The sequence below is a fragment of the Podarcis bocagei genome, assembly GCF_964188305.1.
Source record: "Podarcis bocagei genome assembly, chromosome: 12".
In the NCBI taxonomy this organism is placed as follows: domain Eukaryota; kingdom Metazoa; phylum Chordata; class Lepidosauria; order Squamata; family Lacertidae; genus Podarcis; species Podarcis bocagei.
The window spans coordinates 35,093,392-35,108,886 of NC_138137.1; the positions used below are offsets into that span (position 1 = coordinate 35,093,392).

The 15,495-nt window shown below is 41.3% G+C and overlaps 1 protein-coding gene across 2 annotated transcripts in view; it reads right to left on the reverse strand.

Moving 5' to 3' along the window:
* Positions 1-15,495, reverse strand: part of CDK14 (cyclin dependent kinase 14) — a 223,208-nt gene that overhangs the window by 197,092 nt on the left and 10,621 nt on the right. For both annotated transcript variants that reach the window (XM_081163263.1, XM_081163264.1), the window contains exon 2: positions 14,798-14,829. In XM_081163263.1, the coding sequence (XP_081019389.1) occupies positions 14,798-14,829 (32 nt within the window). The remainder of the gene's footprint in view (positions 1-14,797; positions 14,830-15,495) is intronic.

Genomic DNA, 15,495 nt, shown 5'->3' on the forward strand with positions numbered 1-15,495 from the left:
TGTGTGCTGTAAATTATCATTGTATGTTACTTTGAAATTTATTGTTCTAGAAGTTAATAGAAAGATATCGCTCTTATAGCAGCATCTGAAATATGAAGTGATCTTTAGTAAAAAAACAACAACACGTTGATATTGCTAATATAGCTGTTTTCCAAACCAAACTGAGCCTGTCTGAGATTTGTGGAGTAAATATATTTTAAACATTTGCAGGTTTTAACTATAAATCTACTTTCTACTACTTCTTTTAAATATCCTAACAAAATAATTCTGGGATCCAAAGGAAACCAATATTCTGTAAATTGAAATTTTAAAATACCTATCTGATAATCTTTAGGGACAAAATGTATGAAAGAAATCAGCATGAGGAGAGTGACACATTTGAATAACTAATACTCAGCCTATGTGGAGCCCAACTGCCACTGGCAAGCCTTCCTTTTAAAGTTTTCCTTTTATGTTGGCAATAACCAAATTTGACAATGTTTGTTTCCATATTGTGAGGTCATCCAAATTGCTCACGAAGAACTATGTTTGCTAATAATGAAATACTGACACCAATGGAGGAATATAACGTTTATATTTGTACGAAATCATTAAAGGTAATATAAAACATGTCATTGGTTATGTTCAATGAAATTCTAAATCTTGTTGGATCCAGATACCCAAACTAGTATATAACACCACACAATTCCATTTATATTAGATAAATGGTTCCTAGTATCATTGTTGATATTAAAAAATGATCCGTTCTAATGTACTATGCTGTAATTCAGTCTAACACAATATCCAACTTAAGTGATATCAATTCAGGAAAACTTTGTTCCAGTTGAGTAAATATCACAGAAATATCATCTGCATATCAAACCATCTTGAATACTATTGACCTGATCTAACCCCCATTATTATTATTTAAACCACAAAGCAAAGGGTTAGAGTTGTTGCAAGAACTTCCTTTGGACTTATGTGGAAGATGGCAATAAGGAAGCTGGCACTAAGGACTTGATTGGTTGCCATCTTTTGCCACGTACCATTGGCACAACAATTATTAAAGGGGGAGAGTAGAATATAGTTACCTACAGCTGCGCCCAATTCTCAGGCTCCTGCTTCCAGGAGTAGGAGGAGTTGCAAGGCAATCTTGTGATTAGCAAAGACAGGTACCCCACCAGATGCATCGTTCAGCAGATGCTACGCCCAGTTGTCTGTCGTTACACAGCCTGTCCTGGGCCCTCTAATATAGCCTGCTGCCTCAGTTGTGGTGGAAGAAGCAATCCCATTATTGATGATACAAGAAAAACTCATGTGAAGAAATATTCGGGTGTGTGGTATCCACCTGAGAGTTCTCAACGAATTCAAATGTGAAATGTTTCAACTTCTAAGAAAAATATGTAACTTGTCCCCTAGATCAGCTTCAAAGGCCTGAGGCCTGGAAAGTAGCCAATGTAACACCAATTCTTTAAAAAAAAGAGATCCAGGGTGGATACTGGAAATTACAGGCCAGTTAGCTGTCCCCAGAAAACTGGTGGAAAGTATTGTTAAAGATAAAATAACCAAGCATACCGAAGAACAAGCCATACTGAAGCAGAGTCAGCAACAGTAACTCACTCTACGTGGGGCTGCCCTTGAGACTGACCCAGAAACTCCAGCGGGTGCAGAATGCCGCAGCGAGACTCCTTACGGGGTCCTTGCCATGGGATCACATTCACCCAGTGCTATATCAGCTGCACTGGCTCCCGGTGGAGTACAGGATCAGGTTTAAGGTGCTGGTTTTAACCTTTAAAGCCCTATACGGCCTAGGACCCTTGTACCTACGGGACTGCCTCTCCTGGTATGTCTCATGGAGGACCTTACGGTCTTCAAATAAAAACATCTTGGTGATCCCAGGCCACAGGGAGGATAGGCTGGCCTCAGCCAGAGTCAGGGCTTTTTCGGCCATGGCCCCATCTGGTGGAACGCTCTGTCACAAGAGACTAGAGGGCCCTGTGGGACTTGACATCTTTCCGCAGGGCCTGCAAGACAGAGCTGTTCCACCAGGCCTTTGGCCAAGGCACAGTCTGACCCCCCCCCTCCTTCTGTAATCCTCATAGAACTCTAGCCCAATGGTTGTCATTAATTTGACTCCGAATTGATTTTAGAATGAATTGATTTTAGAATGTATTTCAATTAATTGTGATTTTATGTAAACTGTTATTTTTACTGTTTGTTAGCCGCTCTGAGCCCGGCTTTGGCTGGGGAGGGTTGGATATAAATATATTATTGTTGTTGTTGTTGTTGTTGTTATTATTATTGGAAAGTACTGTCTCACAAACTTATTATTTGAGAGTGTCGACAAGCATATTAGAGCTGATCTGGTTGACATAATGTACTTGGACTTTCAAAAAGCTTTCAAAAAAATACCTCACCAAAGACTCCCGAGAAAGTTTAGCAATCAGAGGAAAGGTATTCTCATGCAACAGGAATTGGTTGCAGGAAGCAAAGAGTAAGAATAAATGGACAGTTCTCCAAATCAAGAGAAGTACTGTAGAAAAGTGGAGTCTCCCAAGGAACAACATTGGGACCTGTGCTTTTTAACTTGTTCCCAAACAATGTAGAGTTAGGTGTAAGCATTATGCCTATAGCGTAATGTGAATATTATATCTTATAGCACAGATTATTTTATTGTTAACTGCTTTGTAATTCTGAATGAAAAGTGTACTACTAAATTTATGTGGCAGACCATCAATGAAGCCAAGCAGTTATAAGTCCCTTTTATTTCAGTGGGAGATAGGTAAGTACATGCTTAACTCTAAGCAGCTAGACTATTAAATGCTTAACTTTGCCCATCTCTGTAGCTAGTTTGTGAGTTAAAAGACTAGCACCAGTTATCAACTTGAGCTCTTTTCAGAAAGCAGTTCGCAATTAACAGGGCTTTCCTCAACATCCAACATTGCAAGCTGCATTTTTTACTTAAAAACAAAGTTTAAAATAAAAGCTCAAGAAAGCAGCTGTGAATTTAGCACCACATTAAAATATTACCTCCTGGAATTAACTGCTACCAGACCCAGCAAGCTTTCGAAAGCACTACTTTATATGCCACCTGATTACATTAACTTCAGAAATCAGATTAAATTGTGAATCTGAAAGGATCAAGCACAGATAATTTTATCAACCTGACTTGAGAGACCAAGGTGAACCTCAATGCAAAGTCAAGGGCAAGAGTTCTGCATTTCCCTTGAGGAAAATACATGGCAGCACCCCAAATACCAAAGTTGTGGGGGGAGGTATAGGTAGCATTTCAGATTATACATTTTCCTCTGCAGAAAAACTGGTTAACGCATACCGTGCCTCCCAGCTGGACAGCCTAGATGTCCTCATGCTATTATAAAATGTATAGGCAAAAATGAACACTCCAGAGGACCCTGCAATGTTCTGTCAATTTGCATTAAAATTAAGGCTATGGAACTTTTATTCCTCCCCCCCCCCCCATATTTCAACTGTTCAAATTATGATTTTGACAGTCCAGAATCCATACAGCAAAGCTTTTGCTACTTACGTTTACAACAATTGTGTAAAATTTAGATTACTGCAGAGAGATATTCCAAGCTCATTAAAGGAAGAAAATGAGAGCTCAGCTAGGTAATAGTGCAGCAATCATATTAAGGACATTATAATATACATATGAGGCGGTTACAGCTCAAAGCAAAATGAAGCCTTGCAACATGTCCATTAGAATGAAGGGGGGCCATGGGAGGAATCACGCAAGTTGTAGACTATACCTGCCTTGTTTAGGATAATGATTTTCAGCAAAGTTTTAAGTCCATTTGCAATCCAGGTCAGGGAGCATCGCATTAAGAACTGCTAATTGCAACTGTTTTTAAAACATTGCTCCAATTTTACATGGTCATCCATTTCCAAACAAGGTCACAACTGCGCAGGTTTCCTTTGTTTGCAAATGCATCCGCTACAATCAGCCCTGGTGTTGCTAGCAAGAGGTTAAACATAATTGAAACTGCTGGCAGCATTTTTATTTTTATTTTTATTTTTATTATTCTGAAAAGGTAAAGCAGTAGAAATTGGATTTTGCCTTTGAAGTTCTCCTATCTGAAGATGCACCAAAACATTTTAATGAACTCATAGCACAAAGGCAGATTTGATTAAATAGCTTTTATGAAAAAGCATCCGTGTTTATTTCCTTCTCAAAGCATAAGCAAGCACTGCCTCTTTCCATCCCACCATAAGGGGATTACTGAAATCTGGAGCCCCAGAAATCTAATTTCACCAGCTCCAATGTTTGGCAGTAGAAACTTTTCCTTTTTTGCATGAGCTAGCATGAAAACTGCACACAAGCCGTTAAGATTAACACAAAGGAAACAACACAGCCAACAAGGCAGATTTTTTAATTTCAAAGGAAGGGAAAATTTGGTATTTCTAGAGCTTCGAGGAAGGTCATACACTTTGTATGATTACCACCAACTTCCCTGGGGTGCTCCTTATTGAACCAAGCCATAGCAGCACATAAAGGAAACTAACTGAACTATGCGGATTTTGGGGTGGAAGGAATGGTGGTATGCTAACTGAAGAACAACTTTTTTTTTCCCAGTAGTGGTCTCAGTTCCTAAAATGATATCTATAAGGAAAGAAACAGCTAGCAATATGTGTATATAAAGATAAATCATTGCGAAATATGATGGCAAATGCTTAACTTGGATGCCACAACTTGGTCATGGTATTCCTATGTATTCCAGGTATTACAGCCTGAGGAATTGAGAAAGGATTTTGAGATGTGCAGCCTCCATTTGTTTAACACACAAATTAATTAGACTCTGCCAAAGGAGTACAGGAGGTTTTGTGTGCATTACATGAAGAGGAGTGGTGGTTCCAACTGCCTCAAAAGAGGTAGCCATGATACTACTTCTGAAGAAACTTTTGCTGCACCCTAATAATTTCCAACAGTTACCAGATTGCAATACAGTCATACCTTAGTTTTCGAACAGCTTAGTTATCGGATGGTTTTGGCTCCCAAATGCCGCAAACCCGGAAGTGAGTGTTCCGGTTTGCGAACTATTTTTGGAAGCTGAATGTCCGACAGGGCTTCCGCAGCTTCCGATTGGCTTCCTGCAGCCAATCAGAAGCCACGCTTTGGTTTCTGAATGTTTTGGAAGTCGAACGGACTTTCGGAACAGATTCCGTTCGACTTCTAAGGTACAACTGTATGCCCGTTGTGAAGCTCCTAATACAAATAATCAGTTTGCCTCAGGGAAAACTACCACCACAAAAAAATAAAAGTTTACAATTGGTTTTACCAATATGGTCAGTCTGAGATTTAACTACCAGATACATCCCTATTATAGACCATAATGAATTTTCACCGGTATTCAGGCATAACTGAGGAAGGAGCCTTAATAATTTCCCACACATGGCAATTGTTATCCGTTTTGTTCTGGTTTTAGCAGCTATGCTGCTGAGACAATTTAGTATGGTACAGTTTGAACAAAGTGCATGATCTAGCCAGAAAGAGATCACAGCCTGTCCAAAAATATTTGGCTACCTTCAGCTATCATATCCTGATTAATACTTTGAGCTGTGAGGATTTGCGATGAGGCTGAAGCCAGTGGAATTTGCTTTAATAAGAAAGCAAATATGGGATCGGCAAATATCAGAGGTCTTACTGCAACACAGCCTCCCAAAGACCCTAAGGAGTATTTGCCAGGTGGTGGGGGGAGAGCACGGAGAAGAGCTGGACTGACCTAAGAAAGCTCGTTTTGTAGCTTTTGCCATTTATTCTTTCCAAATGAATGTTAAGGCAGCCAGACTGTACAAAGCTTGATTCTGGAATTGGGTGGTGGAGGTCAAAATACAAGGATCTTTAGAATTAAATATTGAGATAGACCCAGCTTTGACAGCAGTTTCTTGTGCCAACAGTTTTCTAGGCAAACTGCATCCATCTGCAATTTCCATCTTGAGATAGAGTGTTAACACAGACCTCATGGCTGCGACATACAACCACGATGGTGTTGTGCTTCTTTTGTTTTTCGCCCTCACCACCCACTGCTTTGCGTAATGTTTAGCCTGAAGAACAATTCTGAGGAACTCAAAACCTTGCTAACTGTATTATTATATTTTGGTTGGTCATTTCCTAAGGGCCAACACAGCTGTCTTTGCTTTTTATGCACCCACATACAGAGTACCAAACCGCCATATTAAATGCATCCAGTGCATGTGTTTGAATGTCGCTTTAATGCATGCTTTAATGTTAAACAATGGTTTAATGCAAATGGTTTAACTATAGTTTAATGCAAAGGAGCAGCATGCTAGTACACATGATTGTAATGCCGTTCCCTAAAACAAATCATTAGAAGCAAGCCAAGAACAAATACTGGCTACTGTTCATGGTTTGTTTGGAAGCATGAGCTTGGGTACAGATGACACGACAAGCCAAGGCTGTGTTGCTCCTGGCAAAGTCTGGAGTGGAGAAGCAAAACAGGGACTATTAAACAGTGCACACTAGCATACGTACTGCTAGTCTGCACTGCAAGATGTTAGTTGCATTAAACCATAGCTAAACATTAACTAGGGTTTAACACGTGTGAACTCAGCCATTAAAAAATAAAATATATCAATCCACATCTGTTTTCACTAAAGGATTTTGCCCTAGTGGTTAGATCAAGAAGTTCCAAGCCTCCAACCAGATGCAGGCTTCTACAGGCCTCTGCTGCCTGCCTACAGTTGATGCCAGGAAACCACACAAGAACCAAGCTGTTCTTCATGAGGCAAGTGACCTCACTGAAAAAAAGTGACTGCCAATTGAGTTCTGCTGAAAATATTTCCCCCCCACAACTTGTTTTATACAAGTCTCACCTCTTCAGAAAGAAGAGTTAGCTTATGCTGTGCAAGATGCTGTCATTTTTAATTGTATTTTTATCGCTTCCTTTATTTATTATATTGTGTTTTATTGTATTGCAATCTGAATTCCACAGAACACCATCTTAAAACACAATATAAGAAACAAAAAGAAGCAATAAAAATACAATTACAAATATGACTATTTGATGCATGGCTCCCGCTGGTTCTCCCCAGGCACCGCAGACCATCTGAACGAAGCTTTGCCGACCAGAGTTGGCAGACAGACCAGAGTTTGGGAAGCCCTGTCCTGGGACTTAAGAGAAACTGCAGGGAAAAGTAATCCTATGCAAAGTTGTGGTCCCTTTGGTATGCATCCCTGACTGCACAGTCAACAGGAAGAAATGTGACTAAATTCAGTTTTCAAAAAGCATATAAAAGGTCCCTATTGAAGACTCCCAAGAGTTTTCTCAAGTGAATCTATTAGAGGACACTAAATCACTGGGCGGGGACAGAGACACATCTGCAACTCTGATACCATTTTAGCTTCCCATGCAGAAATATGCACACAACCCAGCTGATCAAATAAGGAAAAGGTCAACCATGCTTCATCCCAATAGGAAAGCAGCTTATTTCTTGCTAGCATTTCCACAGTCCTTAGGATTTTCCACTATATTGTTAACTTTACAACATTTTAGAAACTATTTCAACATCTGCTGTGCGTTTTCCCATGATGGAGTTGGCTTCTATTGACATTTCATTCTGTTCTTGCCTTGCTTTACACAAGACAGAAGAAAACCTTGTGATGTTTTGCCTAAACAGATCCACATTATTTTGATAAAACTTCTGCTTGGGAACAATTGGGAGTCAGGTTTCACCGCACCTAGTATTTTGGAGAAAATACATCCATTCTGTTATCTGCTCCTGGAAAGTACCACACCAGGTTGGGGAAGGAGAAATAGAACAGTCTTTATCTGACCATATGCTCAGACCAGGAAAACATGGATGCCTCTTCTCTGTCTGCCTGTATTCCAAGAGAATGACAAAACATGTTGAGACAGAGTCAACAGGCTTTAATGGCCCTTCACTGTTTCAACAGTACGATAAGAGAGAAGGCGGCTCAGGCAAAGATCTCTTTCACTCTACAGGACAACCCACCACTAACTGCCCTGTTGGAAAGATCCCAGTACAGCAGGACATGATGACTATGGCCCTCTCCCATAGTTTCTAAGCAACACAACAAGTGCTGAGGCGTATACAAGACTGCCTCTGAAAGCCAGATGTTTTAGAGCCATCATGACTAGCAGCTATTGATAAGACGTTGCTTCCAAGACAATGGCTTTATATCTGCTATTTCTGTCTTCCCATCGCCCAGATATTTTGGCCTACAACTTCCATCAGCCCCAACCAGCACAACTGATGGGAGTTGTAATCCAAAACATCTAGAGGGCATCAGGTTAGCAAAGACCGTGCTCTCTGTGGGAAGACGTTCCAAAGGTAAGTCAGGAGGATCCCAGTTTATCTCCCAGTCTTCAACTCTGGCAACTCTGTCTGAAGAACGTTCAATCTTCATTAGAAAAGAATTATATTTCTTCTGACTAAGAGTATACAGCAAGATTTCAAGACAATCCTTACACTATTATGAAGAAAGGCTGGTTGATTTAAATGTAGTTTTAGTCCAACATTTACTCAATAGTAGGTTTGAATGACATTGCATTTTAGAGCACAGTTTGAACCTGGTTCTGTCAAACGTTCCAGTGGGATTTGCTTCCAAATATGTATGCTAAGCACTTCAGACATCAGCACCAAGAACCTAGCTGCCATACCATGGAATGCTGCAGCTACTGGAATCCAATCCCAGGACAATGCAAATACTGTAATGCAATCTGGATTCCAGCAAGTCATCCAAAAACCTGTTAACTGCAGAGCAAACAGTGCTATCACAGCTGCTAAATTTACTGCAGTATTCTACCACCTCCTACCTTTGTTTTCCGTAACTGAATATATTATTTATCAGCGAACGTCAACAGTCAAGGCATACACTGAAGATCAGTAAGTATATAACAACATCAAGAGAGCCAGACACACATTTCTGAGCTCAGAAATTCAAATGCTACACCACATCCCTTTCAGCAGTCTTGGGCAATCACTCTCTCAGTCTCCGTTCCAACCCTGTAAAACATGAACAACAGCAATTACTTCTGCCCACAGAGGTAGTTGCGATAGTGAAACAATCAGAGATAGTGAAGCCTAGTAAGACAGTTCTAAGCTGAACAGCAAACCACACCAGAGAGCAGAATTTGTAAATCCAAGTAAATCAGAATAGCTAACGCTTTTCAGCCTGAGAAGCACATTTACTCTTGGGAAACCTTCTGGAGGGGCCTGCATTCCAGTGGAGGGTGTGGCCACAGTGAAAGCACAAAAGTCAACCACTATACAGTCATACCTTGGTTGACGAACAGAATCTGTTCCGGAAGTCCATTTGACCTCCAAAATGTTCGAAAACCATAGCACAGCTTCTGACTGGCTGCAGGAAGCTCCTGCACTCAACCGGAAGCCGCATCAGACGTTCGGTTCCAAAGAACATTCGCAAATCGGAACACTCACTTCTGGGTTTGTGGCGTTCGGGAGCCAAGACGTTTGAGTCGCAAGGCATTTGTCAACCAAGGTACAACTGTATACCATTCCCAGTATGTGGGGTCTGATTTATCTGTGTCTATAGAAACCCCACCCATTGGTTGGTTGTTTAAAAACTATTCATAAACGGAGCATCCATTAAAGTAAACAGGTATTTTCATGGCACAAGTGGACATTTATTTTTCAAGCTTCTATACTACCTAGCCTCTCAGAATCAGGTGAGAAGTCATTACAGTAACTTCAAGTCATTTAACTGACTGTAAAATAAGTTACTTCTATGAACTTGTCTTTCTACCAACTACTTCAAAGTGCACATCACCTCCCAACACATCCTGTCAATACATTATTTCCAGGAAGTGTGATATAATCTGTTACCATTAGGTTACCTGTTCAGAAATCCTAATAATAATAATAATAATAATAATAATAATAATAATAATAATTTTAAAGCCCTGCAGGAACCTGTAAGCTATGCACTTACTACTTCCTGCAGACGATGTGTACTAACTCCACTCCTGCCCTCAAGATAGCAAACTTGCATGCATGGAAGACAAATTCTATACACTCCAAACATATCACTTCCAGAGAACCTAGACAGCTGAATTGCTCAGAACTATCCTCTGTGTTTTTAACACTGTCCCCCACGCCCCGCAGGCCCATTTATCATTCTTTTTTATATTTCCTACACACTGCACTAAAATCTGTGCTTCCCATTCATATCAGATCCCTTTGCACTTCACTGATTCCCTCCCCACACACTCAATCTCTACATCGGCATCCTGGAGCACAGGGGCAGAAGAACGACCTCCTTTTCACCGATGAAGCATTGTTTGTGTGTAAAAATCAATAGATTACTATATAAAGCAAAGAAACAGCAAAAAAGTTCATTGCTGCCCATCTTGCCTTCCACTGAAGAGGTTAAGAGATCAGCTATTTCGCTGCCGCCCCCCATCACAAAGGTCAGCCAGTCTCTGCAACTGGTTCTCCTGACCCCACTTTGAAAACAAAGCAAAATAAACCTGAGATGGAACAGAATAAGTAAAAGACAGTTCCCAGAATCTCCTGGCAGATAAAAACTTTTAATTTAGTGCCTTGCCTGCTTTATTGCTGATGGGCAGCAGGGAAGACGGGGACATAATTTGCCCTCCCTTAGCCTGTAATGCATGCCCCATTCAAAGCAGCTGTTTGAGATTCCACTCCAATACAACCCATTAGCAAGAAAGGAAGATGTCAAGAAAGCAGAGAAGTAATTATGTTCTACACACAGTCCACTCCATTTTAGCCAAATAATCTATCAAGAGTTGGCACTTACCTTAAGCAGTTTCTCAGACAACCCACAGCTATGCAGATTGAAATCATCTGCCGCACGATCCAGCAACCCTACACAGCTTCCACAGGGCACAAGGCTGCCAGTCTTACATAACCCGTATGCCCTGAACCCACACCAATGAAATACAAAAACAGACGCCAACGCACTGGCAGAATACCATGATGGCGCAAGAGGTGAATGGAGCAGCAAGAGCCAGTTCAAATCTTACCTTAACAATGAACTAACTAGGTGACCTTAACCAAGTGACTGTTTCTTTCAGCCTCGGTCTTCCTCAAAATTCCACAAAATGGGCCCAAGGCCAACCCCCACCTCACACTTTATTAGGATTGCTGAAATAATCCATGCGAAGCCCTTTGAACACGCAAAAGCACTTTGGGGGAGCGAATTACTACTATCATTAAATGAATAACAGATGTCAGAGATGGGAAACCCTTTTTCAATCCAAGGGCTGCATTCCCTCGTAGGCAACCTGTCAGGGGCAGTATGCCAGGGGTAAGTGGGTCCAGGTGCAGAAATGATTGGGCAACTTAAAAAGGTAAAAGGACCCCTGACCATTAGGTCCAGTCGTGACCGACTCTGGGGTTGTGGCACTCATCTCGCTTTATTGGCCGAGGGAGCCGGCGTTTGTCCACATACAGCTTCCGGGTCATGTGGCCAGCATGACTAAGCCGCTTCTGGCGAACCAGAGTAGCACACGGAAATGCCGTTTACCTCCCCGATGGAGCGGTACCTATTTATCTACTTGCACTTTGACATGCTTTCAAACTGCTAGGTTGGCAGGAGCTGGGACCGAACAACGGGAGCTCACCCCGTTGTGGGGATTCGAACCGCCGACCTTCTGATTGACAAGTCCTAGGCTCTGTGGTTTAACCCACAGCGCCACCCGCGTCCCATAGTGGGCAACTTACCCTTGGACAACAGGCTGTATTCCAACCATGCAGAGGCCAGAGATGTCTACAACCCTGCACATATATCCACATCCAGGCAAGTAGAAAGGCCCAATCACAGTCCAAGAACATGTTCCAGACATGCAAAAGAACATGGAGGAGGATGCTGAGGAGGGTGAGTGACAGGGGTGACCTGGGGAGAATGCCAAGGGCCAAACAGAGAACTATGAGAGACTGAATTGGTGTCACAGTCCAAGGTTCCACACCCCTGCCCATATACAATCATGAACAAATTAAGAGGCTTTCGTGAGAGAGGACAGAGGTTAAATATCACCTAAAGCGCTTCCTTCCTCTCATTATCTTCCACTTCACTTGTAGGAGCAACAGAGCTTTTAGAAGCTCTTATTTACACAGTTAGCATTACAGACTCTGGCACCGCGTGCCTAAGAAAGAATCTACTAAATGTATCAAGTGCTTTCTTAAAAATAAAATAAAAAATCACAAAAAGATTCCAAAACCTTTTGTTTATTTCGAAATATAAGGTTCCGTCTGAGACAAGAAGTTGATGAAGTGTTTTAATATTTTCTTCCTGTATTGTGAAATTTTAAGTAATTCTAACATCCTGTCAGTTTTGTTTGAAATTATCTAGTCTCCTCGAAAGAGGGGAAACAAAGAAAACAGTGGAGACAGAGAGAGAGAGAAAGTGTTCTAATACAATAAAAAAGAACAGTTTGATACAAGCTTATTTGTAGGATTTATGAGCTAGGCTTTTAACATAACAATTATAGTGCTTGTGCTCAGATATCATTTCTGGTGCTTTCTGGGAAGCAGCTACATGTCCAGACCCACAAGCTCAGCGAGCAAGAGACTCAATTACTTCCTAATCTTTGAGTACGTTTCATTTCCAGAGTACCATACTCCATTTCTTTGTATTTCACATTCACACCACCCATGCCCACATACTTTCACTTTCCATCACTCTCAAAGCTCAGATGCTCAAATTTTAAAGTCCTAAATCAGGCAGAGTCAAGATTGCCTTGCCTAAAACGATTCTTACAGTTCTGCAAACCTAGTCTTGGGACCCATTATCCACTGGCCACCAACCATTTCATCAGGAACAATATTAGCAAAAGTGAAAGGGTTCAACGCCCTGTAGGACCAGATTTTTGAGGAGGTCAAGTTATCAGATTCACCAACAGCAGTCTTGAGCCTTGCTGTGCAGTTTCTTCTGGAGAAGAAATATCAACTGATAAATGGAGGAATTCTCCAAACCAACAGTACCAGTCAACTGAAAGTTCTCCTTGCCAACCAGCACAAGTTTCATCTGCTCATTTTGGACTGGACTTCTGGTTTTTTACTTCATTAAGTAATTAGGGCATTCATATACCACTTAATAGTTAGCATTTCTAAGCAGTGTACATAAAAAAAACCATACAGTATAAAACAGCAAAATAATCATAAAACACACACACACACACACACATGAATGCAACCTTACTATGCCTGCTAGAATAATATTTTTATAAAAGCCTGTGTCGTGGCACCTCAAGTTTAGCAAGAACTGCACCTGTCTGATCTCAGTTGAGAGGGAGTCGCACAGTCTTGGGCTCACAGCATTTTATGCATGGCTTCTAGTTGTTACGATTTATGCATCCAAGACTGCCCCAAGGAACTCAGTGATTGGGCAGTGATATAAGGGATCATTTGGTCCTCAATATATCATGGACTTATGTTATTAAGGGCCTTGTAAATGAATACTGAGCCTGGCCAGGTCATATATGGGCAGCCGTGTAAGCTTTTAAGCACCAGAGGCATGTGTTGGCATTTAAAAAATAAAGAAATTATTAAATTGGTATACTGCTCCAAACCCGTAGATCTCTGGGCGGTTCACAACATAAGTCTTTCCCCATGAATAGTATTCTCTCTCTTTAGTGGGGTTAGAGAGTTTCGCTATACAGTGGTACCTTGGGTTACATACGCTTCAGGTTACATACGCTTCAGGTTACACACTCCGCTAACCCAGAAATAGTGCTTCAGGTTAAGAACTTTGCTTCAGGATAAGAACAGAAATCAGGCTCCAGCGGCACGGCAGCAGCAGGAGGCCCCATTAGCTAAAGTGGTGCTTCAGGTTAAGAACAGTTTCAGGTTAAGAACAGACCTCCGGAACAAATTAAGTACTTAACCTGAGGTACCACTGTAGCTGGAAAGATGTGGGTTCAAATTCCTACCAGGCTACAAAGGTCACAGGTTGGTCTTGTGCCAGTCTCTCTCTCTCTTTCTCCTATCTGCCTCACAGGGTTGTTGTGAGTAAAAAATGGAGGGGGAGGAACCATGTGTGTTGCCTTCAGCTCCTCAGAGGAAAGGCAAGATATAAATGTAACAAAAATGGAACTCACAGCAAAACATATAGATTTGTAAATTAAGAATCCCTGCTCGTTTTCATAAAAGGGGGATACAAGACCAGGCATATGAATAGATGATCCAAACAAATGCATAATCGAAAGGAAATACTTGGGGCACTCTACTCATATGCAACTATCTTTTGGTGATCCAAACTTGTACTGGCAAGTGAGGTAAACTCCGAAAGATCTCTCCTCGGGAAGTTTAGCAGCGGAACAGCAAGGTTTGGAATATAAATTACATTTGTCCTGATGTTATTTGATTGCGGTTCTGTATTTTACCAATTCATAACTTCTGTAAACCACCCGAGGATAGGTAGCATGAAAATGTTGTAAATAAATAAACATGGAGAAATTGGAGATGGAGATGGATATATATATATATATGCATCTCTCTCATGTTAGTTTTCAACAAGAACCACTAGGCTAACCTTGGCCAAACAGGTAAGCCCTAGGTACTTTGGACTGAAGCTCTCATCAGCTGGCTGCAGTTGATGTGAGCAGCAATCCAACACGCCTGGAGGCCACACAGTTTGGCAAAGCCTGGACTAGGCTTTTCTCATTTGAAGGCAAAATATATAAACATAAGCTCCATCCTGTTTGGAATTCAGTACTCATCTCAGTGTCTTTTGTCAAAAACTACATCTGAAGAGAAGGGAAATGAAAGATAGTGAAGTAAACGACTGCAACTTTTAGTAGTAAAATAAAACAGCCTGAAATATTTCACCTACCTCATCAAAGCCGTTGTCATCTTTCTTCAAGGCTGCAAAAAAAGAAAAAGAAAACTGGTTATCTGCACTGTATTTCAATCAGTAGCAAAGAGCCAGGGACGGGGCAAAATTAGAGGAAATATTTATCTGCATTTCACAAGTAGGCAACCTCTGATCTACAGGCCCTGTTTCATATAGGGAGCAAGGCATAATAGGAAATAGAAGAAAGAAGGACAGAAAGAAAGAGAAGGTTCTGCCCACTTTTGTCTCCAGCCCCTGCCACTGCCTGTTTGCACCTCACAACAGATCACCTCTAAAGGAACGGAGCCCTTGACAAGAAAGGGCTACCTGCCCCTGTTGTATTTATTGAATATTTACTTGCATAAGAAGAAGAGGAGTTTGGATTTGATATCCCGCCTTTCACTCCCTTTAAGGAGTCTCAAAGCGGCTAACATTCTCCTTTCCCTTCCTCCCCCACAACAAACACTCTGTGAGGTGAGTGGGGCTGAGAGACTTCAGAGAAGTGTGACTAGCCCAAGGTCACCCAGCAGCTGCATGTGGAGGAGCGGAGATACGAACCCGGTTCCCCAGATTACGAGACTACTGCTTTTAACCACTACACCACACTGGCTCCTTTACTCAAAAAATTAAAATGTTCATAGGTTAGTAGAACTGCATAGCAAGCATAGAAAAAAAATCCTTTAATAAGTTATAATACA